This window comes from Pleurodeles waltl, chromosome 4_1 (assembly GCF_031143425.1).
Source record: "Pleurodeles waltl isolate 20211129_DDA chromosome 4_1, aPleWal1.hap1.20221129, whole genome shotgun sequence".
Taxonomy (NCBI): Eukaryota; Metazoa; Chordata; class Amphibia; order Caudata; family Salamandridae; genus Pleurodeles; species Pleurodeles waltl.
Genome location: NC_090442.1, coordinates 911,026,352 through 911,053,524, shown reverse-complemented (window position 1 = coordinate 911,053,524; position 27,173 = coordinate 911,026,352). Strand labels below are relative to the sequence as shown.

The 27,173-nt window shown below is 40.4% G+C and overlaps 1 protein-coding gene across 3 annotated transcripts in view; it reads left to right on the top strand.

Annotated features, from left to right (window-relative positions):
* PHTF2 (putative homeodomain transcription factor 2) overlaps positions 1-27,173 on the top strand; it is a 489,158-nt gene that overhangs the window by 313,781 nt on the left and 148,204 nt on the right. For all 3 annotated transcript variants that reach the window (XM_069229666.1, XM_069229667.1, XM_069229669.1), the window contains 2 exons: positions 5,576-5,740; positions 19,286-19,478. In XM_069229666.1, the coding sequence (XP_069085767.1) occupies positions 5,576-5,740; positions 19,286-19,478 (358 nt within the window). The remainder of the gene's footprint in view (positions 1-5,575; positions 5,741-19,285; positions 19,479-27,173) is intronic.

The window sequence follows — 27,173 nt, the reverse complement described above, 5'->3', positions numbered from 1 at the left end:
GATGTTTGAATTAATAAACCACATTGCTCTGTGGTTACTTTGAGCATTACTTTCTTTTTGCTAAGCATTTTCATGCCAGATTTCAGTGATAGAATTTAGATTGTGGGTTAAACAATGCAAACTATGGGCGATTTTACTATTTTTGCAAATCTAAGTTTGATTTTGTATGTATGTTGTCCTTTTGTGCCCACCATATATGTCAATAAATAGGGCCTGCCTTTTTTCTGGATTGAAATTTTCATAACACATGCCAAAATTGCACATATGATTTCAAACACTACATATCAAAAATAATTGCGCTTGAATTGGGCACTTAAAATTGAAATGTTTAAAAATAGCTATATCCATATTTTGAAGAAAATTAGTTTATCTGTATTTTTCATATTTTTTTGCATATCATCATAGTGGTCTAAGAAATTGTAATACAATGTTCACGCCCGAAATTCTCATCCTCTCTTCTGTTTCATGGTTTTTACTGTATGTGCTAAAATTGTTTTTTCTCTGTAATTCCTACGAGATATTTCAGCATTGTGTCAGTCATTGATTCACAGGCTGAATTTTATAATATTTTGCACCATCATCATAGAAACACCCACACTTATGTTTTTTTAAATCCACAAGAACATTGAGAGCTGTACATTACTAATTTGCAGTCCATTCACACACTTTTGGGATATTGTCTTGCTAGGCAATTAATCGAATGCTTTTCAGGCTCTCTGCTCAGAAATGCTGTTCATTCTTGAAAAAGAATGTTACTAATGAAGACCCAAACACGCTATATACACTTTGACACAATGCCCTAGCATGTGCTTCATACTGTAAATTAATTTTCATTACATTTCTGGATATTGCACTTAATGCTAGCCTTTTTCCAGAATCTTGGTACCAGTCCACCATGAAGCGCAAGTCTTAAGTTCTGCTTCAGAGGGGCACAATAGAGGGGAAAGCTATCATTGTACATGTTTGTACTTAAAAAATATTATTCTAACAACAGTTAATGCCACCCCGTATTAATTCTGATCCGAATGTGGATGTTGCAATACATGTGAGATAACCTGCATAGTAGTTGATGGCACACACATCATAGGAGTGGAATAGATTCAGAAGATATCCTTGAAAGAAGGAATTGATCAAAAGTGCAATCTACGTAATTAAGAGGAGCATTGGAAGGACTGTGTTATCTGTAGGAAGATTCTCAAGTATTTGACTCCTCTTCACAAGAAAGTGCCTCATGCATGAGGGTGCCAAGGAGTATGTCATCACTTCTTGCCAGACGAGATTGGCATTTTAATGAGAAAGGTTTATGGCTTAAGTATATTAGTCATCACTATTTCCACTAGAAATGTCATTGTGCCTATTGGGAAGTAGATCATGAAAGCTCTGTTCTGGTGATTAATCAACTACAGACTGTATATAACGTGCAAAATGGAATGTGTTTTGGTGTTTTGAACACCTGCTCACGCTCAGTGTAGCTGTGAAAGAGTTTTGAGGGAAATCGCTAGGTTAGTTGACTTCCTTCATGACGAAGACAAGCAAGTGGAAGCTGAGGCTCTCTTAGCAATGTAATACTGGCCTCAAACCACTTGTGATGCTCAGTACTGGATGAGGCAGAAACTGCTGTATGTAAAATTAACAAAGGTATAGTATAAAAACATCGGATATGGCTTAGGTCACTCAGCTTGAATTCAAATGTCAATATGCCATTTGTTGGACAGGTCCTCTTCACACAAGTGAGTGGAAAAGGCTTTGCAAGCAAAAAAGGCACTCTTGGAGACAGCAAGGCATTAACAATCAAACGTCATTTTTCAGCCTTTAAGACTAAAGGAAAGTATACAATATATACTTTTTTGGCCATCTATACCAAGCTATATGTGTAGCACTGCTATGCTTTACTGAGTGATCAAATTTAATTTGAGTCTTTTTCCACTTGGAAGTTAAGATCATCCTGGGTCGAGATGGATGGGAGGTTTGTCGAGCACATGATGTCCTGAACTGCATAAAATCTGACTAGTCACTGGTTGGTATCCTCAGATTGGAACGCACTCTAGAATTTTTACACAGGCTACAAAATATTTAGGTTGTAAAAAAAATAATGTAATCTGAGCACTAAAAGGTAATGCATCTTCCCACAGGAGTAAGGGAACGAGGGTCTTTTCTGAAGAAGAAAGTTCATAGGTCAGTCTCAGACCTTAAGTCATCCAATATATTATTGACAAAATAGTGAGATATACAGAAGATTGTGGTTGGTTAACCATATTGCCCAGTCGCCATGCCGCTGTCTGCTTTCAAATTTGCTCCCAAAGTTTTTACCGAGTGGTTGTAGTGGCCACCCAACTCTGATGAAAGGAATGCCATGGATGCCTCTATCCAGATGATTGGTTAAGTACATTTATGTCACAAGCTGCAATGTAAGCGGCTCTTCATACAGGTTTCTCCTGAGCCAAGAAGGAGAAATCTTTTAAGAACGGCCCAGTTTCGGTTAGCTTAGCAGTTCTCAACATATTCACTCCTCAAGTTCAAGCCCCTTCAAGAGTTAATCTGCTCTGTGGGATAATAATTTTACAATAGAGACGCCATGTCAGATATTTGCTGTGTGGCGTACTGGAGTGTTCAAAAGAAGTGGACAACAACAACTGGAAACTGAAAGGATACTCTCCTCATAACAGTAGACTTTTTCTTGATGGCTGAATGAAACCAACTTGGAGGCAAGTATGTTTTTCCAGTACTTGATGCTGGATTTAACATTTCCGAATAATGTATAGAAATCAGTTTGGGCTTCACTTCTGGGTGATCTAACACCAAAGGGAATCTGCAGTGCTCAACGAGAAGATCAGCATATTTTTTTTAGAATGCAATGCATTTTTACTGGCACACAAGTTCTTTTTATATTGAAAATATAGATGTATACCAGGTACACTATATTCCTCCTAGGTAACTTTGGAATGATTAGCTTACAAGAGCTGTTATTAGAGAGTCAGGCAGTTTGAAAATGGTCATTCAGTCATCGGCTTATACTAGTAGGAGAACATGGGCTGGGCATCAATGAAATAATGGATGAGCTCAACTAAGTCTTAAAATCAGTCACATGTTTTTTTAAGAAAACAATTGAGAAAGGTGGATACCAGAACAATCTCTTGCTACAGCAGTTAGTTACATGTTTACATCAAGGCAGCCCCTAGCTTAGCTTGTTTGGTGATGTGATTTTAACTAATTATTATGATCAGTTTGTGTATCTTTTTTCTTCCCCCATCACTTGTACCACAGATGTTGTAGAAGCTGTGGCAACACAGTGCACGATAATTTGCTTTGTGCCAACATGGGGAAGATGGCCATAATTAAGAGATCTGAGTCCCCTGTAAAAGCAGCCCTTCTTTCATTGCTAGGGTTTGCAACCCTGGTCACCAAAAAGACCTTGCGTATCTGTCTTCAGAACCTTTTGTCTGTGAGTGTGACAGCATGGCTGATTAAAAAAAAAAAAAGATATTTGTAAACTTATCCTGGAACACAAATGCATGGAGTTCAACAGAGAAGCAAGAGTTTCATTCATTAGGTACTGCTACAGAAACGTGGATTGCAATCTTAAGGTGTCCAGCCACATTTCACCTGAAGTCATTGTGCCTTACTTATTTGAATTGATGAGGTACAGCTTCCAACACTCCTCGACAAGAGTATGTCTTACTTGATTATCTAAATGCAAAAGCCACCAGGAGAATCCCCATTGTTATTGGCCCTGGTAATGCAATCATTTCTGAAAAGTTGCTTGCAGGAAAATCCCACCTGTGAGAAAACCAGCATTGATTTGGGAGTCCAAGTAGCGCTTTTAAAAAATATCATTCAGAGTGACAGCAAAGCTCTTTGCTAAAAAAAAAAAATGCCTTTATCAGAATGCTTGGATCAGTGAGTGAAGTCCACACTTTCTGTATTCAAGATCCCTTCCTTGGGACTTTGCTTTGCTTTACTCCCAAAATTGTCCACGTGTTCATATCATTATGTGTGCAGTGTTTCCTCACCGAAAGCAGCTGGAATAGAGTAGCACTTGACAGATTCAAAAACTGTCCTTTTGAGATATCCGCAGTACTCTGGATTTCAGGGACCTCTTTGCTTTTAATTTGTATTACATTATGATATATGAAATAACATACTTCTGCAGGAAGTGGTATAACATTTCGATGAATAGTGCAGTAAAGGAACAATATGAGTACGTTTTGGCAAGACACTCTTTCAGGAATTCCCATGAAAGCTGTTAAGGAAGGGTAATTTATTTCAAACTACTCACACATGCAAAGTGATCTTGCACACATCTTGTGCTCATATGTCTTATTTAACCTTTCCTGTATAGAACAGTTCCACTATGCTCCTTTTAACCTTTCATGCATCCTTACCACTCCTGCACCTAATTTGCAGCACAGACAGGCTTAGGCGCAGTACCAACCTGAAGTGACAAAATTGGAGCACTTCTCTGACACAAAGCCATAACTCCATACTGTTTGTACACAGTACATCCGCCAAACAGATATCTCTCCTGTCTATCACATAAGATGCACTATATATAATATACATCTCATTTGCTGTCTAAGGAACCCTGACCGCATTGACAAGTCTGCTGACATGTGATCAGAGCATATATCTAACCCTCATCCACCACATCCAATTCTTCCCAAGCAGGCACTCTACAGCCACACAGATCTAAAACGGCTCAAGCATGCTGTGGCCTGGAACTGCTCCCAGACAACGCAACTGCACTGGATAGATTGAGTCTATGTTTTCCACCCACGAATTGCAGAATATAAAAAGACGTGAGGCAGGGCCTTAGGAGATTCTTCACTCATTGACTGAGAAGCCATCCCGAAAAGATGAACGGGCTCTAAATGTTGTGTTAAAACAGAATGCTTCCACAACTTCTCAGGTTCACGTGGGAACAGTTCAAAAGTAGGAGGTGAATCTATGAAAAAAAACTAATGCTGGAGATCTGTACTTGCAAGAACATAACCAATTCTTCCCATCAGATTACTTCACTTTATTTTAGGGGTGTCCAGGAGGGTCGGCTCAATAACAGATTTTGAGGATAGCCAGTAAAGTGCTGTTTACATTCATTATATGAAAATGTATTAAATGTGGTTATCTCCAAAACCTGGTATGGATCCAGCCCTCGTGGATACGCGTTGAACACAAACACAGGCTTAGCATTGCTTCTACTTATAGATTTTTCAAAACGTATTTGTCAAAACCACATAAATCTTTTATAAAAATGCCAGGATTAACATTGCAGCAAGTTGTGGTTAAAATATCTTTAAGTTCTCATTTTCCACATACAATTTGATGGAATAAAGCCCTTCTTTAAGACTGCAATTCTTTATTTTATTGTGTATGACTGTATGGCATAGACAATACTGTTTCAACATTTTCTTAAGGGACAAAAGCTGGTTGATAATGTTTAAATCTGGATATGTAGGCAAGCGGGTAATATTTGAGAATGTTTTAGCACTCTTGTGAATGATCAGTAGTGATCGAACAGTGTCACTTTAGTGATGGTTAACAATGATGAAGCTCCCTTCCACTTTCTTTTCTGCTGAAGGAAATTAAGAAAAGCAGCACATTTGGAAGTGCATAGAGAAGGCGACGGCTCTAGCACTACAGATAACACACAAGAGGGGACCGTGCCGAGCTATGGTACAAGCAACTGTTACAGTATTGGCGCTGTCTTCAGGGATATCTGGCATGCTGCTTTCTATTTATCCGGGTTTGTATTTATTTAAGAGTATGTTTGTCTTTGAGGTGCACTATCCCTTTTCCATAGGAGATCATTAGTAGTATATTAAGATGAGAAACGATTCCCAAATTACACTCTCTAAGTGTATTCAGCTAACTTGCAAGCACCTGTCAATTCTGCTTTTAATGTAACAAAATAATCTTGCAAAAACATTAAAACATTTTTGGTTAAATAACTTTGGACCGAGATTTAAGCAGTAACATTATTATAAAGTTATTTGCTCTTCCTTTATTTTCATGTTGCCTCGTCTGCAGCTTTATTTTACAAAGTTGCCTTAACAATGAATGATTATGATAGCATCAGCACAATAGATTCATGGCACTAAAATGCCTACTAGATTGTTGCTTCTGCACTCTCTAAATTTGTTATTGAACAATAGAATCTATTATACCAGTGATGGCGACATGGTCTGACATAACTGGCAACATTCTAATATCCACCAAAGACACATTTTATTGGTTAGGTACTAGTGAGGCATAATGTGCATGACATTTCAGAGGAAATACATGAGAAAACATTGGATATATTTAAATTGGAATGTCTTTAAAATCGATAACCTGAAAAGAAAAGGTATATTGCATTGTTTCTGCGTTTTGTCTAAAGTGTTAATATGCTATGATAATATAACTGTTTGTAATGCCTGTCTTTGACTCTGATGAAGCTACATTTCTAACATCAAAAGGTTTAAGAAGGGTCTCAAGGAGGTTTGAGTACCTTTTTTTATAGCGTCTTCATTGAGTTATTGAACTGTATGCACCTTCTAACAGGTAAAACTAGGTGTTAAGTACTGTGATCTTTGGGCATGTTGAAAGATGTATTTCTGTGTCCCTGCTTTGCCGACAGGAACAAGAACCCTGTCCATATATCTAAACAAGTTACCTGTAATGAAGAAATCGCAAGCACTCAGCAATACAAATCAGTCCCATATTCTGTTGAAATCTTTAACACCCATTGACCATGCTTTTCAACTCATTATAGAGCCTTTCCCAATAGAAAATTCAGCTTCAAATTTTTGACTTGTGAAAGACTGTTTATTAAGTTGTGCCACCTGAGTAAATGCTTGCCATTTTTTTGTGGAGGAAATTTGTTTGGAAATATAGATGTATGTGTATGTTAGCTTGTCTCACAAGTGTCTTCAGTGTTTGATGCAGAACCATACTGTTCCGAGGTGAGATTTTATTGCAGTCTCTTGTTTTATAGCCTGGCACAATGTATTTATAGTAGACCATTCTCTACCATGACCCTTCTATACTTTTAAAACTTTATTTCTACTGAACTGAATTTTCCACAGGCCTGCTTTCTTAATACATTTCCTAGGTTTTGCTGGTTTGCTTCAAGTTTCAATGTCTTCAAAGTGTCATGGAATTTAGTGTGACACATGACGTCGAAGAGTACACTAATGGGTGACACCTCCAAGACTGTCCCAGACAGCCCCTAGCTTTGCTTGTTTGCAGTGTATTGTACTTTGCAGTGTGGGCCTATCATTTAATGAATACAGCTCTTATTGTCCAAAATACCTCTCAAGCATACTCACATTTCTAGATCGCAGCTCTGAGAAAGTATCAAAGATGCCCACATGAACCAGTATTGCCTGTCTTTTTCGTATTTGTCAGATTATCCAGAATTCTCTGAAAAAATCTTGGTAATATTTAAGTACTCTAAGATTTGCTTAATCTGCCGCTTAATGTAACACAATAGTACACAATAACGTTTTTTTTTTTAAAAACTCTTTACTCACATTTGTCCTGTGCAGCATGTCTTAAGTTTCTTCATTCTGTTCAGACAGATTTAAGTGTCAACACATTCTCATGACAAATGCATTTTTTTTTCCCATTTAATTGGGTTGCGTAACGTTTGCACAAACCATGGCATAACTTCTAGCAACAAAAACAAAGGGAACGTTTCCCTCATCAGCGAGGTAACATAGAGCTGCCTGTCCTTAATCTGGCCACCATGAGAATATATAAGCATATCAGATGTTAGTAGTAAAAATAACCTAATTAGTATTACACCTGACCCATCCATGCCTACAATATCCAAAAGTACAGAGGACATATCTAAAGTTAATCACCAATCAATAACAGATATATAATTTATACTGCCCAGGGGTCATTCACCTGACTTGGCCAGCATTGCCTTCAGTATAGAGTAACAATCTACAACTACCCCATCTCCAGGTCTCTGCGCACAGTGTTTCTGTTGCGTGTTAGTTCGGCTCCATTCCATTTCTGAGCATTGTGCAACCGGATCTTGGTGCACAGTGCCCTACAAACTGTCCATTACATCACTATGTTCCTTTTAACAATTACCAATGCTAAATCAATAAACCCACATATACGTTTCACATTCTTGGACCTTGGCATGCATCCTATTAAGTCATTAAACTACTATTGAAGTATGTTATCATGCCCAACCTTTACCATGATGCATTGGGGCAAATTGAGTGTTGGGATTTGAGGCAGTGTGCTCCCACAGTCCTCCTGTTTGAAAAGGCTCCCTTGAGCTACTAAGCTGACACGTTTGTGTTGATGCACCTGCACTCAGTGAATGGTACAGAGACCTGAGAAGATTCTGGCCAGCATTTCCAGCACCCCCATGATGACTTGTTGCTCTTTACTGATGAAGGAATGAATCCAGTAACACATGTCTAGCATTGCACAGTACATGCTACACCAACAAAGGTGAAAATTAAAGACTGCTGCCTAAGTAAGTGCAATTATGATCTGCATTTACCACGATGCATTGGGGAAAATTGAATGCTAAGATGCGAGGCAGTGTGCTCCAACCCTCCCTCTCTTTCTAGGTTGGTTGTGGCTAACTGATTTCCGATTAAGGCAGATATCCAGACAGACTTAAACAAATTGAAATCATTACCATTGTCGTGACTAAAAGACTGGCCATAATACAAATGAACACAGTAACAAGATTATTATAACTATTCCAGCCCTCACCTGTGCCAATCCCAAAAGAAAAGATAGGGCAATTCTAAAGGAGGATCAGAACTCTTGCTTAGGGGTGAAAGAGGGCAAGCTATCTAGAAAAATGATGCGCTTCTGAGGGTTAGAGGATGTCTGGCTAGTCCAGGCTGGTGGAGATATCAGGCTCCCCACATTCATTACTACAAGCATGGACAGCTCGAGAAATAGACAAAAATAGATGTTCATGGACCGAGCAGAAGCAGGGCAGTCCCTATGAGATTTTGTTTGTAATTGCTCTGAAATACCAGGCCCAAAATGTATATGTGGGCACCATCATAGGTGCATACCGCGACTCTGTAGAAAGGCCATTGAGCACGACTTCATATCATGCACCTTTCACATTCACTCATCACAACCCAAACTTTACCCAGGTGCTACAAGGCCTAACCTTCCAGAGTTGAGAAAGTGGCTGCTCAACTCTAAGTGCCATGTTTATTGGAGGAGAAATTAACTCTGTCAAATTAAACAGGAGCTCAATTTGACAGAGATGGATATATTAGCAAATGTTTCTGTTTGCCACTGGGCATTGCTCCGAACCAGCAGGTTGCCAGCAAAAAGTTATTTGACTGATTTTCACCAATATGTGATCAGATGTCAATCTCCCTGGGAGACAACACAGAAGTAAGTGACGAAAAGGAATTGGAAACATTGTGTGATGTTATGAGGTTACAATAAACTATTAACATGATTATCCTAAGAAGCAGTGTTATGTGCTAATGTTTAATTTGTAGATGATTCCATAGTGGCTAAATCCTATGTACCCAGACATGAATTAGGTATGCTGGAGATTTGTATCCACAGACTGCTCTGCTGTTCATGTTTGGTGGGCCAGTAAGAAAATATGTTTCTGGAAAAAGGTGCTTAGTCGCATGAAGCAGGTATATTAGGATATACAATTTCAGAAAACCCTGACACTGTAATAGCATGTGTTAGGGACCCAAATGCAACATTGGTGATTATGACAGAACAGATTATACTGAGGCATTTACTGACAGCAGTAAATCAGCCAGCAGCATTTAGTAGGAGATGTCAATATCCTTCCTTGCTTACTCGTTAATGGTATGGTAAACGTTGGAGAATCATAGCAGTGGAGACAATAATGTACTAATAAAGGGTCTTTACCAGCAACCACATAGTTCTGATGTTTTATAATCAGCTACTTCACTGGACTTGATAATACATTAATAAGACCACCAAGACCACAGACTTCTTGATCTGTTCTTCTAAAAGCATTGGCCCACAAGATGTTTACTGGAGTACATCACTAACAGTGAGACGATGATCCCTGTGTAGCCAACAGTAGATGTCTCTGGGTTTGTTGGGAAGGGAAGTTATGGGGATAGAGTAGTTTAGTATTTCAAGGCTTGAAATGTAGGCGTACATACTGAAATTAGCTTGAATTTGATTGAAGAAGTCTAATGTGATAGGAAACTTAAGTAAAATGGTGGAACACATAAAGTCATACAGTCCAGCAGATTTGAGCCTATCTTTTAGAAAAGAGCAAGATTTGTTGCTATTCAAAATCTAACCCAGGACCTCCACAATACAGTTACGTAAAGTATGCCAGATCTTGCAGGCTGCATTTCTTCTTTCAGTTTCTGTACTACTTGAGAAATGGAAAACACCAGTTTCTCTTTTAGTACATGAGTTGCAGGACACCACTGAAAACCCCCGAGTTCTGAACATCATTAATTAAGACTACACACTAGCTATTCATCAAATTCATTTTGCTGTTCCTTCCAGATCTCAGAAGATGTTGCCAGCTCTTCTAAAGGAAGTTGACAATTGCTTCCAGACGCAGTAGAGTTTATTTTTCAACAGCAAAAGGTTATAGTTACGTCATTATCAAGAGATCATCTAGAAGACAAAATCATTCTTGAGTTGTTTAACTTAAGTGAGTTCTTGATACCTTTTACATTGTGACTGTGGCTACAATCTAAGAGACATGACAAGTAGGCAGTTAACATTTTTCTAGTTCCAGGATGCTTACTTTTACTCCCTTTCAAAGAAGATCACTACCATAGCTCAGACTTGTGATCAATGTCTGACATTAATAATGTCTCTCATTTCCTCACGAGTGCTGACTAAAGTACATTTAGGGTGACTAGTCAACGTTTTTCCCGCTGCTTAACTGGTCGGTGAGAGTTACGTCTTGCATGCTTTTTACAAACTTCGGTTAGAAAGTGGCAGTCTATTCAGCATAGGAGTTTTATTAAATCTGCCCTTCTCCAGTTTGATACCTCTTCAATTGCTTTCAACACTTTTCTTTGTATAGCATATTGGCCCGCCGAAACAATTTGAGTTTTGGAAAAAGCTGGAACAGTATTTGCAAACTAAGAGCTAAAAGCCAAAGCTCTTAGCCCTTCTGGCCTCTTGCATTAATTTGGTCTAACCGTACTTTGAATCTTAATGTCAGAGTTCATTAACATTCAAGAAATGCAATACTGTTACATAAAACAGAAAAAATACATCACACAGGCTGTAAAATAAAGGCTAACGCTTATACAATAGAGATTTTGTTAAAAATATAATCAGTCACTTTCATACTTGTGGTTTAGGTCTTTTATGATGGAAGCCTAGAAAAATAGGTAGCCTCCATCGTATAACAATTCATTATATCTTACACTTCTTTAGCATTTAGTATAGTATTTTCTAGAGTCTAATCAATTTTTTTCTTTGAAATAATTGTATTTGTTTTCAACTGAAATACAGTTACTCATCAAGTCAATAAAACAATAGCTACACACAGGTGACATGACCCGACTATCTTTATCAATACTAAAATCATTCTTTTGCGTTTGAGGTTTAGAATGCATATGTTGCCTAGACATTAACCTCATTGCTGAGTTAGCATTTTCCCCTTCCTATTTGTATTTAATTATTAATCGCACCATTTGTTGTGGGTTTATCAGTGTCTTTGTTTAGCCCGTATTAGTTCCTCTATCTGTCCCAGACCTGTTCAAATTTCCCCAGCACCCTCTCCCTTCATATAGTCTTCATATTTTTTCTAAAATTAAGAAAGTGGTGTGTATGGAAGGAAACTACTAACCCACAGTCCGCTAGCACCCAAAAAGCAATGCTTCCCCACAACACACTCTGTCAATTTTTGGGTCCCCCAAAAGCCGCTCTGGTGATCTTGAAGTGGTAGATCCAAAAGCAAAATTTCAGATGAGTGCACTGCTGTTGGTGGAATGCAGGCCCTCAATCACTAACCTGCTCGACAGCCAAGGAGGTGAGGTCTGTGCTGGCCAACCCCGGGGACACAATAGGTCCTTCTCCATTGAGAGGTAGGATTGTATCACAACAGTGCACCAGGTTAATACCTTCTCTCAGCAAAGAGGAGCTGAAGAGCGAGATGAAGAGAGAAGTGACAGGGCCTCTGAATTCAGCACCAACCATTTCTGAGATGCCCTTGATGAAGAGCAACATGAAGAGGTTGGTCAGTAGCCAGAGGTGAAGAATGGGGCCAGTGCTGGAAGTGGGCAACCCTTAGTTCCATGTGGGGAGGCTGAAACCCCTGAAGGGGCGATGTACCTTAGCCAGGATTAGAGTACGAGGGAGACAGAACCAAGCAGCATCCACCAGGAGAAGAAATCAAGCAGGGTCAGTCCTGAAAGGGAAAGTGAATCATCCTGAACCTGTGAATCCTCAAATCACTTATTGCCTGGCACTCGCCAAGATTGAGGTAGCGTGAATCCTCCTCCTAGCCCAATAAATATCATTGCTTTAATTTGCATACACATAACACTTATGCAAGACTAGACCAATTCTTGGTCTCCTGTTCCCTCCAAAGATATCCTATAGAGATTTTAAGAATTTCAGACCACAACCCAGCCACAATAGAAATTCAGACCTTAAACGAACATGCTCATGGGACAATTTACATTTTAAGGAGACGATTCTCTGTAACACATATCTTACAGAAACTGTAGCAGAGGCGATAAAGTCCTCCTTTTGGAAAAAGATAATGGTGAGGTACATGTCAGGACCCTCTGAAGGCTTGGATAAGATGGCACTCTACAGCGGCCCCTCAGATTACAACGGGGACATAATAGATGTTGGGGGAACATCTGGAATTGCAACCGAAAGACTTGGAAGAGATACATAAGAGAACAGGATTCAACAGATCTGGAGACAACTCACAGCAAAAGTGCACAACTCTTCATTTTAAATAATGATTGGGCAGAACATGCCTTACTAAGAACATAGCAGAAGTCTTATAGTGGAGGCAATAGAGAAAGTAACTTGCTGGTTTGCAGACGTAGGTCAGCTCACGTCCAACATAAAAATGATTAAATCAAGGACGAGATGGGAGGGATGTGGAATATAGGTGGGGGGATCGGAAACATGATTGGGTATGCTACAAAGGCCACTATACAGAAGCTGTTCCTCCAGACAGGATGATTGTGAGCTATCTGAAGGGAACTTAAGTACAGCCACTGTCAAAGGGCCATACAGAGAAAGTAGAGCAGCCCATTAAAACAGACTAAGTAATTTAATGTATTTCCAAACTACAAAATGGGATGCCCCCTCACCAGCATATGTTTGCACTCTTCTTCTGTGAGACTTAGTATACATTGCTTGTCCCAGTACTGGCAAAGCTGTTTAACTCCTTTAGTCATTAGGGTATAGTTGCTAGTTTAAGGGTGACAGTGATACTAAAGCTGGGGAAAAACGCAGCAAGATCGATCTGGTACTGCCCAATTTCCTTGTTATATACAGGTGAGCTGGAGGCCAGACAAGGACTTGTCCTGCCAGGCCTAAAAGCTATGGACAAATTGGGGTTCATTCCCTGATGGACCTTCAGAGATGACCCAAATAAATTATGCACATCATTGACAGTGTTTATAGAGCACAGAGGGGCACCTTCCAGTTCTCCCTAAATGCGTCAACTACATCTTCACCCACGCTTTAGGCGCGTTTGGGCATCTTTTGAGTGCTCTGGAAATAAAGCACCTTTTGCAAAATGTGTGAGTAAACTGAGTCACCTAAAGGCCCTTTAGAATCAGATGGGCCTGGCAAGGATGGCACTTTCCTCACTTTTCAGTTCTTTGCCCTGTTAAAATAACTGTTTGTGAATTAAGTTAGGCACAACAAGGAGTTTAAGGAGTGAAAACAGGGAGCGTCACTTAGGAGCTCACCATATACGTGGATAACATTTTAATGCTCCTGCCTGACCCAGCCAGGTCAGTTCCTGCACTGGTGCATAACGTGCAAGAATACAGCCTAGTGTTGTCTTGAAAACAATATCTCAAGTATTTAAACTGTCCAGCATACATGAAGGAGTAAATGGGCTAGGCCATTTCATTTAGGTACCACAGTGACACTATAACTGAGCACCCTGACTGAGGTCAGCTATTCACTATTGCTACAAGACGTTTGAAAGGACCTTCAGACCTGGCGTCCAAGGAGCTTGTCATGGTTGAGCTATATAGGCGTAATCAAAATAAGTGTTGCCCAGGATTTTGTACCTCACGTATACCACACTGCTCCCAATTTCACCCATAATGCTCAAAGGTTAAAAAGAGCAGTGAGTGAATTCATGCGCTGTTGGGAGCAATCCGCTGTGGCCAAACAAAAGTTACACAGACCAACAGGGCAGGGAGGGTTGATAGTCACTAAGAAACAGGGGATACAATTTTAAAATGTTTATTAAGTGTGTCCACAGTTGGTCTTCTGGATGGACTAGGGTCTAGGTTCTTGGGGATGCTCGTCCGCTGGATTGGTTGTGAAATCCTTACAGGGAATTCTGATAATTTACTTGGTAACTCATCCTAACTTTACCTCACTCACTTTGTTTCGTATCTGTAACAACAAGTTGGTAAGGAGCAATACTTTTACATCAAAGTAAGGAAAATTCCTTCATGGTGATTAAATTACTCTTAGTCAGTGCCCACCCTTCTTCAGAAGACCCACCTAGTTATCGCCACTGACCTTTGGTGATGGAAAATGTTAAGTAACAATGTTTAGATAAGGTTTATAAACCTTTGGAAAGAAGTTGTTGGATGACAAGCTAGTTAGTGATGGTGGGAAGGAATTAGAGGCACCAGGCATATAGAGGAGAACATGCAACAAAGGCTTATTCAGCAATGGAAAGCTGAAGAATCTGTTCTAAAAATCAGGACTGCTTGAGAAGCAATGTTTCCAACAAGGTCTGACAAAGAGGGGTAATGGATCTAGTGGACTTTAATGACCCTTAAGGTCATTGTTATTTTTCTTGTTTATTGTTAAACAAGAATGTGTAGGTGGTTGATAATGTAAGTTAAAGCATAACGTTTTGAACTAAACAAAACACAGAAATTTGCCACCTATAGTTAACTGAAGTAACTATAACTAGTGCCACTACCATGTAGAGTGTTGTCATCAATTATGTCATTTCAGTTGTCATCAGTGATATCATAGAAATGTGTCGTAATATGTGAGGTCATAAACAGTGCATGGTGAGTGTTGAGTTATAGCTACTTCAGTTAAACATAACTGGCGAGTTGCAGTGTGTTTTTGATTTTAAAACGTTAGGCTTTGATTGACATTATCACCTAACTATTACACCACTTTAACCCTTGGTTATTTCGGTGAATTCCCATAGGTATTTATTTAAAGTAAGGTACTATTACTAGATCTAACTTTAACGTCATGTTAACCTTCGATTTTGTTTTACTCTGAATGCCAGAGGTTTTTGTTAACGTAAAGTAACAATATAAACAGATGTCATTTTAAGTAAGGCAGACCTACTGGCCTTTTAAAAAATTCAGAACACCAAAATATAAAAGGCTGGCCACCTGTATAAAGCAGATCTGGCTTTATCTGAAACTCACCACAATAATTTGCTAATAACTATATTCCAAAGTAATCCTTATAAATACACACATGGCAATGCATAATAATTATTCTCACAAAATTATTTAAAGTAAAGTATTTGTGTTCCAGTGAAATTTAGATTTGGCTTTGAGTCTTACTTTTACACTCTCCAGGCCTTTAAATGCAGCCAGAGAATAAACCACAAGCGGGCCCCACACTCCAGCTGAAGAGCATCCAGCTCCAGCTTGGAGTACTTTAAATATAATGTAAGCTATCCTGGGGTCATGCATTCAGTGACCCAGAAGACTTGCAGTTTTTAGAAAAAAGAACTTCCCTGGGAGGCTGTGGTGTTCGCCTGCAGCCCCTGCAACACTTTTGTAAATTGTAAGTGGTTACCCTACCATTCCTTGGAACAACAAAAAGGTGATGGATGAAATGCTTGATTTAAGCTTAGTCACTGCCAATCGCTCTGGCTGCATCCCAATTGATTGTTTTTGCCCACCATGTCACCTCAGTTTGGACCCAGCTATATGCAAATCAGTCTAGACCCTGCTCCAGTGGTAACTTTCCAGCCCAAACTACCAAGCCAGGTCCTCCCAGAACCAGAGTACAAGTAACCTATGAACAGGATCAAGACTGATTAGCATATGGCTGGGTCCAAACTGAAGCGGCATGGTGTACAAAATGGAGTGGGATTTGGCCCTGAGTGATTAGCAGTGGCTGGCATTAATTCCAGCATTTCATCCACGTAAGTCCATGAAGGGACTGGTAGGGACAGTGAATATTTTATGAGTAAAGTAGCGAGGCACCTTTTATATTTATATATACCCACTCCTGCACTGCCTATGCCTTTTTTTAAAAATGGTTGACGTTTTAGTGGCTACCGCAGTCCTATTGAGGCACTCCGTACATACATTGAAGTTGGGATCTGTGGGGCTGGGCCCATGGCCCCAACAGCCCTGCCAGCTCACCCTGACAGCACCCAGTCTGGGTGCCAGCTGTATTGATTTCCTCCTTCCCGGTGGGAGCAACTTTTCTGTTTGCTCCCACCTGGCGGCAATAAAGCTATGGTCTTGCAGCTTTGACTTGGAAATGGCCTAAATGTCTAGCTGGGCAGGAAAGGGAGTAGGTCCCATAACTGATCATTGTTTAATTGGCTAAGGTGATCATTGTTTAATTGGCTAAGATGTTTTTTTTTAACCACATTTATACATAGCCAGTTCTGTTACACACATATCTGGATGTGTAACTATCATGTCTGCAGTTTGCAGGCTACTGCCAAAGCCTTTCCATGGTAAGGGATGTAGCTAAGTATTTTCGGGTTAGATGTGCAGATCCAGTTAATGGCCACCAGTTGTTCAACCTGCACGGGCCTGTACACACTGATCAGGATATGCGATGAGCCGAACAGTATATCTAATGCACTGTGGCATCACGCACTTCCGTATAGAGCTAGATTAAGGGAAATTTCACTCAAAGGATGAAAACGTCTTCATTGTTTTGCCAGAGAGCTCTATAGCTCACCAGATCTGATGGAATTGTACTTTTTGGTCAGAGATGATGTAGGTTAGTGGGTGATCATAAAGAAGTTCATAGCATTGGTTAAAACTCCAGTCAACCAGTGCCCCACCAAACATCTATATAACAACAGACAATGTTGAAATCCTCTGTTGAACAGTGTGGTGGAAATACATCTAAGATCCATATTTGTATGGCACACATGAAATCCACTTACTTATTGGTGCTTAGGTTGCCGTTTTCAGGCAGTCATCAACCATAATTGATCTTTAACCTGAGATTGGACCAAACTGAGTATTTCCCTTAGGACTGAACTGATGGGGGAGTAAGGGTGAAGATAGCCGCACTTCCAGGGGAGTAATCACAGTAGTGAATACCTACGTGCCTTCTTCTTCTGTTTAACAGAACTCGCGCACCGCGGATCCTATTACCTACATCATACTGCTGTTTACACTGTGTGCTGTGGTCTGTTTTGCTCATGAGTATTTCCCTTAATTCGTTTTAAATTAGTTAATAGTATAGTCCTTCACCAACTGGTATACCTTGCATCACCACCAATACTAGAAATAACAGTATATTTGCAATCTATTTCACATTAATCAAACTCTTGCCACAGTACAGACTTAATGGATAATGGTATACACTGCACCTTGAGTGATGCAAATTGTTAATACTGATTAAGTCTGAGTGAGGCTTAGATTTGTTATAAATACGCGGCAGAAACCATATGCTAACCAGAGGAGTAAGCTGTTTGGTGCAGCTGAAATTCAAACCTTGATACTGAGATTGTTAATTCATGACCATAATTTAGCATTATCATCTAATCCGCCTTTACAATACAGTACTGGGCTTTTAAACAGTATATAACTATGGCCTTAAAGAAACAGGCAGGCTTTGTGTCATAGACCGTGAGCTGTTTTCTAATTTCATTTGCTATATTTCTCATAGATTATTTAATTTGGTGCTAAAGAAAAGTCAGTGAATTTTAAAAACTTAAATAATCATATATGTTGAAAAAGCATATCTAGTGTCAAAAACACACTGCTTCACTGTTGGTGTTGCTATAGGCAGACTCTGATGTAAAGAGTGGTGTGTATGATCCCCATTGTTTCTAGGTTTGTTTGTAAGAGGAACCCAAACACAACTGCAGAGAGTTGGACTTGATTAGTGTGTTTGGTTAGGGAACCATGGGTCTGGTGTTCCCACTTTTTTCTCAGGGCTCCTGTTGGTTGCTGCTGGAATGCCCACCACATATAAATACAGAGAAGATTCTGCTGGGGCACCCCAATGCATGTAACGCCCACAGTCAGTCACTTTATGCCAGGACCTCCATAGTAGTTTAGCATGTCCACAAAATGCCAAGAAAGACCACAACAATGTCTAAAAAGCTTACAAACACAAATGAAGACATCTTATGCCATGGCTGCCATAACGCACAAAATATGTCAAGGAGGATCACTTGTTGCAAAGGGAGACATAGTTGGATGTTGTGGACGTTGGCCACAAACATAGGCAGAGGTAAAACTTTGTATCACGGATGAGACAGCCCACCACTACTGGAGGTGGAAACCAGACCATATCCTGCCTGGAAGATGAATAAGATCATATCGATTTGCTAGCAAGAACAGTGGAGGTAAAGACCCTGCACTAATGGAAGGATCAGCAAAGGCCCCACACTTGAATGAAGGATGGAGAAGAGGCTGCCTTGCAATAATGTAAGCAGGCAATTAAATTACCGAAGTACCAATGTGTATCGCTCCCCAGTCAATAATAGAGCAAGCAGAGAAAAAGGGGTGAATCTGAAGTGTAGGGAGAGAACAAGGTGCACTTAAAAATATATTAGTAAACCTGTAAACCTGTATCAGGCTCATTTTCGCAGCACTTAGCCCCCCCCCCCCCACCCAAAAAAAGAGAATCAATTCCTCAATGTACTTTTACAAAGAGAGACATTTTGAGGAGCAGTTTATTATTTTTATATTTTTTGCGAAGTTACTTTTTCTTGTTTCTTTGCTGTACACTTGTTTTTTTTTTTTTTTAACTTCCAGTTTGACAAGTGCTTTCTTTCAGAATGTATTTTTTTGTTTTACACTAACGAAGGGTGAAGATCACATTCATATACAAGTTGATTTTTGATGATATCTTCATTGCTATCCAATATTAGGGGGGTGGGGAGAATGCCTGGCCCATGATTTGATTTGTGAAGCATTTGTTTTCTGTTTAGTTCAAACAAAGCAAAGAATTCTAGTGATAAATCAACAGAGACTGACAACGGCTACGTGTCTCTTGACGGCAAGGTGAGAGGCAAGAGGAGCGAAGATGGCCTTCACGTCCCAGATCATGTATGTGATTCATTGCGATCTGAAGAGACATGCTGGAGCACAGGAACAGCCAGAAATGCGCATGCTCATCAGAATGTAGGTCTTCCTAATACAGTTAAAATATAATAATTCTTGCATATAAAGACGTTAATAAAACCAAAGTGAAACTTCCTTATCTTTATTGGCACTTAAATTGATGGTAAGCTCACGTTTCAGCAACTGAACTGTTCTTGCCACTACTTGTTTTATTTTCTTCCGTTAATGAAAAGGGCCTGCATATTTTTGTAGCTCAAAATCATTTTCACCACTTCAACTTGTGGGAAAATGTTAAATATTGCTTTGCTTTACGAAACCTTAAAGTTTCCTGTATTATTTTTTCTTCTACATACAGATTGCTTGGTGCTCCTATATTACATGGGGTGCAAAAAGCTTACATTGGAGTTTTGGTATTTTTCATTATGTTTAGTGTAAGTTTTAGTGAATCCTGTGCAGGAACTTAACTGAATTTGATCAGCCATGTATTGCTCTTTTACGTTTTATACAGTTACAATCCTTGCAGGTTCTCCCTGTTGCTCTTGATTGTGAATATATTGCTGGAACCTCTGACGGATCTAGTTGACTTGACAGGTATAGGTCTGCTCCAGGAACTCATTAATGCAGAACAATAACTTTGGATGTGATGAATCAAGATAGTCTGGCACCCTAAAACTGTGATGAGAACATTTTATCTTTTAATGGCTGTCATTTTTAAAAACTGAAAATCTTCCCAACTGATCTCCTACTATTTGTTTCCAGAAATTGTCAGTTACTTGTTGAAACATGCTTCAAATACTGCAATAGGTTGCAGTGTTGCTTAGGGACTACAAGCAGCCACAGACTGAGGTGTGATAGTTCGGGCTGGACTGCATGCACTGGAGCTGCCTTAAAATTGATGTGCAAATGGCTGGTGTCTGGTGAGGGATCACCAGTGGCCGAGATGAGTTCCATCCACTTGTTTTTGTTGAAGTGGATGTTTTAAGTGCTATGGGTGTTCCAACATGTAGGTTCCATGTCACAGGACTTAAGCTATATGACACTGACCAGGCTTAAGTAGACTAGTCTGGGGTTTTGTAAAATGCTTCTTGAATAGGTCCTGCCTTAGCAGTTCAGGCTGGACCATTTTGTTGGAGCATTATCAAGACTTACTTGCATATGGCTGGTCTCTGCCTAGAGTGGTATACCGGCTGAAAAACAATGGATTGGGATCTGGCCTGAGCAGTTGCCAGTGGCTTTGATTAATTTAAGTTTTCCTTTCATTACATTGTTTTTCTACCAGTCATATATGGCATGAAGTACAAAAGGCTGATTAATAATTCGAGCCCAACTGTTGGCTTTTTCTCATGCTGAAAACTACACCTGTGTTTCAAAAGCAAGTCTGTACTAAATTCTGCCATTGTTATTTTTTTTTTTAATGATTAAGGTGTTTATATCAGTGACAGATTAAGATGATGGACTAGGTCCCGATTATGTCATTCAGAAGATGGACCCTGTTAGTTTCGATGGTTGGCACTCAAAGTTGGTTGCTGAAACTAAGCTTTCAGGGGCAAAGTCTCGTTCCTTTGCGTTATCTCAGTCTGCCAATACCATGTAGCTGTTTTCTCCTTGGACTATTATGCAACTAGGACCTATCTCAGAGGCTCGAGTCTGCCTTCCTGAAGCATGAAGTAGACCCATTCCTTCTAGTCTGATTGAGATGTTCTCTACAGTTGGACTCCTATGTCTGTTATTTAGGATTTTGTTTTCAAGCTGTGTCCCTACTCTTTTATGAATCATGCAAATGGGTGTGTTCATAGTTCTTTACACGTAGCTACCAGGGGTGTTCTGCTCGTACCAGCTAGGAATAAATGTCTTTGCATGTCAAGGAAATCTCTGCCACTCAGCCCGTTTGACTTTTTTGGTCTGCCTTGTAGCTTTCTGCAAATGTGTTTGATATTCTCTAAGCCCGATAGAGCTTGTCCATCGTATTGTTGTCAGTCACCAAAAGGACCTAGGTTGTGATGCTCAGATGCTGTACTCCTAACCTACCCCCATTCCCCTGGCTTAGGCAGCTTACTGTCTTTTTTTTTTTTTTGCATGAGAACTTTGAAGCATTTAATTTAAGTATTTATTTATTAAGTTCATTCGGTCTAGAAATCTAGACCATTTAAAATAATAATAACAATCATACTTAAAAAGGGATGTAATAAAAACATGGTAACAATGTAAAACCAATAGACATCAAAACAGTGTAACAAAAAGAATAACAAAACAAAGCATTTCATCAAATATATAAATACAATAAAATAAAACTTGAATAAATATAGTAAAAAAGGGGACAGGGCTAAAAACTGAAGTATAAGACTTTTTTGTCTGGAGGACCAGTATGCACAACCAAAAGACAAAAAAGACAAAAGATAGTCTGATTGGACTAAAAGACGACATAATCAGAGTACCAATCAAAGAAAACAACAGGATAACTATATGAGAAGGCTATATGGGCTAGTGCAGTCTTGGTAGTCATAGGGAAAGCAACAAATTCATAATGAAAATTTCCAACTAAAAACAATACAAAAAGGATAAAAAAAGAAGATTAAAATCCTTCTGAAAACAAATATAGAAATGGCTCAGGAGCCTTTGGATGCTATGAACTTGCGACGGATGTACCAAGCCTCCGATAAATATTTGGTAACTGGAATGGCAACCCTGGGAGAAGAATCATACGTACAGATTCTAATGGCTGTTACTCTGTCCTGAAATGACATGTTTTTACAGAGGGGAATAATCCACCTCTTTCTTGGTGTCTTGTACAAAGGGCAGAAGAATAATACATGCTCTGATGTTTCTTTGCAAAGTTGACAGAAGGTACACCTATCATTTGTAGCGATGTTAGATGGCCAATGGGCCGTAAAACCATTGGTAGGCAATGTGCCATATCTTAACTGCAGGTATAGAGCACGGGCATACGGAGGGATAGGGAGGTTCAGGAAAATCTCAGCCCAGGGTTCATGCTTAATTTGGAGAAAATCCATAGTTAACCTACCCGCCCTCTTTTGGTGCAGGGAATCTTCGTTAACTTTCTCCCAATATCTGTTCGTAACAAATCTCCTAGCCTTGTCAGGGATTTGATCCGGGTGATTCCAATAATGGGGAAGACCCATTTTGTCCCAGGCAGTTTTCATCTCTTTCAGCCAAGGGATTCTCTCCAGTGCCTTAGGGGCGGCTATCAACTCTCTTACAGCCAGCCTATATGGTTCTAGTTCAGCAGATTTCCATAGACGAATCCAGTAGGAAAGGGGTCTTAAGGCCGCTATAGTTTTAATGCCATTTAGACCAAGGTCAAGCCTTAAAGGGGTCATTGGTGTACCCGTGCCTAGCCTGGACACCTGCCTAAGGAAGATATTTTCCTTAGTTTGCAGAATGTCCAGGTTTTTGTGGGACCCCCAAAGTTCCGCTCCATATAGGGCTGCTGCTCTGATTTGAACATTATAAATCTCCGCAAGAATGTTCAGAGGGGGGCTCGGTGCCTTTCTAGATCTGCGGACTAAGGCCCCACCTCTTTGGCTTATGATCAGAGCCCCCTTGTCAATAGCTGCCTTCCATTTACCCGATGTAGATAGTCTGAAACCCAAATAATCAAACTCTTCAACTTTCTCCAATGGGGTCGAATTCATCTCAATATTAGTACGCAGTCGTTTTTTAGAGGTAGTGAATATCATAAATTTAGTTTTCTTAATATTTACATCTAAACCATAATCACTACAGTAAGCACAGAACTGGTTAATTAGGTGTTGAATTCCCATTGGTGATTTTGATAGTAGGATCGTATCATCTGCATAAAGCAGGCAGGGGATTTTTTTCCCACCTAGTTTTGGAGAATCATTTATGCAGTTCTCTAGGTAGTGGATGCAATTATTGATGTAGAGCAGAAAAAGAGTGGGTGCCAGAACACAACCTTGTCTAACTCCTTTTTTGATAGCTACAGGGTCAGTCAGCTCGCCCCCTTGACCACACCTGATTTGGGCAAAGGTATTTTGGTGCAACTGGGCTATGAGTTTCAGGAGGCCAAATGGCACTCCCATGTTTAATAATGTTGACCACAGCAGATTCCTGGGGATCAGGTCAAATGCAGCTCTTAGGTCTATAAAGACCACGTAAAGGTTGCCCCCCCCCAGGTCAACATTCTTCCATTTTATTGACATAAATCTTAGAGCTTGGTCAACTGTGCTCACGGCGGGTCTGAAGCCCGCTTGTAAATCAGAAAGGGCTTTAGACTCACTAATCCATTCCTCAAGGTGGGACAGAAGATGTTTAGCATAAATTTTTTGGAAGTTATCGAGGAGACTAATTGGACGGTAGTTAGCCGGAATGTTTGGATTTCCTTTTTTGAAGATCGGTACAATTTCTGCCCCTTTCCAAGTAGATGGAACTGGAGCGCCTGCTGCAATAGTATTGCAGATAAAATTGAGGTAGGGAGCCCATATATCAGGTCTAGATTTATATAGATCACCTGGAATTTTATCTGGGCCAGGCGCCTTCCCCCATTTCAGGGAGTCTATTGCAGCTCTAGTTTCGGAAAGAGAAAAAGAAATTGGAATGATCTCTTGGTTTGATGAATCATTGGGGGGCCACAGAGAAACATCTGGTGGACCACCATAAAGTTGCCCGAAATGCTCTACCCAAGTTGCTGAGAGGATTGTAGAGCCAGGCGCGGCTGGAGAGTCACTGTCATTATCAGCTATTAGTTTCCAAAACTTGGAAGTATTATTAGATGAGGCTGAAACCAGGATAGTGGCCCATCTGGCTTCCTCCCAACTTCTGCGTGCCTTTGAACATTCCTTCTTATAAGCGGCCCTGGCTATTCTCAACGTCGCAGCATGGCCTTCTTTAATTGCATCCAGGAGAGCTAGTTGTGCTGATCTGCAGGAATTATTGAACCAAGGGGCATTGTGTTTTTTATTGGAATTGTTAACAGACTCTTTTGTAAAAAATTGTTTTAAAGATTGGAACAGATCAGTGTGGGCTGTAAGAAGGCTATCGCCCTCCTCGGACTCATCTAACCGGATCATACACTCCATTTGATTCACGAGCAAACTGTAGATAGATGCTAAATGATTAGGGGAGGAGATAACAGATTCCCATTTTAGATTGCGTCTATTATTGGTTAGGGCCAGTTGGGACACGTTGGACCTAGAGTGAGGCACTATAAACGAAGGAAAAAGACCTCTGGTTGATAGAATCAGGGGATCGTGGTCGCTCACAGGCTGCTCATCTACCCTCATATCTACCATGTAACACCAAAGACGGATATCAAGAAGTATGTAGTCAATGCGACTGCTATGTACTCCGCGCCTAAAAGTGGGTCGCAAAATAGCATCCGAGTGTGAGCGGCCATTACAGGCTCGGAGGCCATGAGCTAGTGCGATGTCAGCCAAAAAGCGAGCAGATTTGTTCAATCTTGGTTTTTTGTTGGAGACTAACTGGGGGATGCCCCAATGGGCATCCTCTTCTTTACAGATTCCTTGGACTAAAGGATTAGGTTCGAAGGTAACATTAAAATCTCCACCAATTAAAACAAAAGAGGGGGAATTACTTTTAAGAACATAGTCCAAGTTTGAGAGAACGTCAGACTCAGAGTGGGGACTCACATGCCTGTTATAGATATTAATTAAAAGGAGGGATTTTTCTTCAGAAATCATTAACAATAGGGCTTGCAAGTCCGGGCAACCAGTGTCTAATTCTTCTATCTTGCACCTGAGAGAAATATTTAGCCACACGAGCAACCCTCCCGAAGGTCTCCCAGAAGATGACTTGCGGGCCGGAACCCAGAAGCTTTTAAAACCGAGTCTGTATTTGGGTTCTAATGCCCATGTTTCTTGAAAAAGACAAATCAAGTGATCATCAATAAGGTTACCCCAACCTGGGCTGTGTAATTTACTTTCCAATCCAGCTATATTCCAGCTGAGCACCTTATCGAGATCCTCTGGGCATGAGGACCCAACTCTATTCTGGGCATATGGAGTACTAGGGGAGGGACTGTCAAGGACCATGGTGCTTCCCTCGGGTGGATTAAGATCAGAAGGTTTCTCACTCTGAGTCTTTAAAACCTCGCTGGGTATATCCTCAGTAGTGTTAGGATTTGATGGGTTGGCCATGCAGATGTGACCCAAGGTATAGGGAGCCTTTGACTGATTAGAAATGCATTCCTCAGATGCTTGGCATATTAAACTATTGGGTGAACCCGGGACAACAAAATCGGCCGAGATGTTGAGACCAATAGGGCAAATGGACTCAGCTTCGCAGTTAGACAAAACCGCATCCTGAAAGGCATCTCCTAGTCAGTCTGCCTCGGAGAGGGAGGATAGAGGACGTCTAGAACCAATTTCAGGGGTAGGCAGTGTGTGAGAGGCCGAGTCGGCCCCGTGTAATGGTGGTGATTGAGTACTCCGGGACGACATAGAAGGAGGATAGAACACATGTAACCTGCAAAGAGAAGTTTTGCCAATTGTAGGGTAAAGTCTGTTGGCATTAAGAGAAAGTCGTTGGACTAGATCGGGAGAATTAAAATTAATGACAATACAATCCCCAAAACCGATCTTCGCTAGAGGGCCCACCCACTCTACCCTTCTCACCATCAGTATTGAAGATGACATGGAAAAAGCAAATCCCGCATTCACATGCAACCAGTGGATAACCTTATTTTTGAGTTCGGTGAAGGATTCGGAAAAATAAGGTTTGAGTTCAGGAACATTTGATATAATAAGAACATAAGGGCATGATTCAGGTGGTAAATGAAGCACTTTGGATTCTTGAGAGTCCCAACTCTTATTCTTCTTCTGGTATGCTGGCTGTGAGGATTCCCTAAAGGGGGGGCCGTCTCGTGAATTAGTTGCTGGATTTTTCCATGAGGCGGTTCCTTTTAATAAGGGAGCTAAGGCCATATGGGGTTTGTTCGTCAGGATGCTGGGGGTTTTAGCAGGACTAGGCCAGACGTGATTTAGAGTAGGAGGAAAAGATTTGGGAATTTGGCCTGTGTGACTAATGGCAACAGTAGAGTCATGATTAGGATGAATTTCTGCAGGTAAAGAAATTGTTGGTAGCTGACTGCTCGTAAGACTTTCAAGTTTGTCCTCGATCCTTTGGAGACGGTTGGAGATAGGAAGAAGTAGTTTAGAGAGCTCATCTCTTATGAGATCCCTAATAAAGTCGTTTGCATGGGAGTTATTGGTATTGTGTAAGGAGATTGATGCCATTTCATTAATAGAAGATTGGGCCAGATTGGAGGGACTCAAGGTTCTAGATCGTTTATTTTTGAGGACAGGTTCCCTACGCTTCCTTTTCCCTTTGGTATTGGATTCAGTTAAAGTAAGGGAACCTTCTATAGGGGGACACTGGGCCAATTAAATTGATGCGGCACAAATGGCAGGTGCAATTGGAGTATCATCTTGGATCTCTTGAAAAATTTTGGACGGAGAAGGGGAATGGATAATCGGGGCAGACTGGAGCTCTAGTCGCGGGAGGGGCTGTGAGACTGGGCTATCATGGGCTGAGCTAATGGATGCAGAAGGAGGGACAGCAAGACGACGTTGTACTAGTTCTATTTCTCTTTCAAGTTCCCCAACGGCCTTTTGTAAAAAGCCGTCCAGGGTTTGGTTAGAGTGCAATTTCCCAGTATCAAGTAAAATCACAGCGGGGCGAGCAAAGGCAGGTTAATATTGGAAGTTGACCACTAACTATGTAGAGGCCTAGAGCTTTGGGGGAAAGCTACCCCACCAC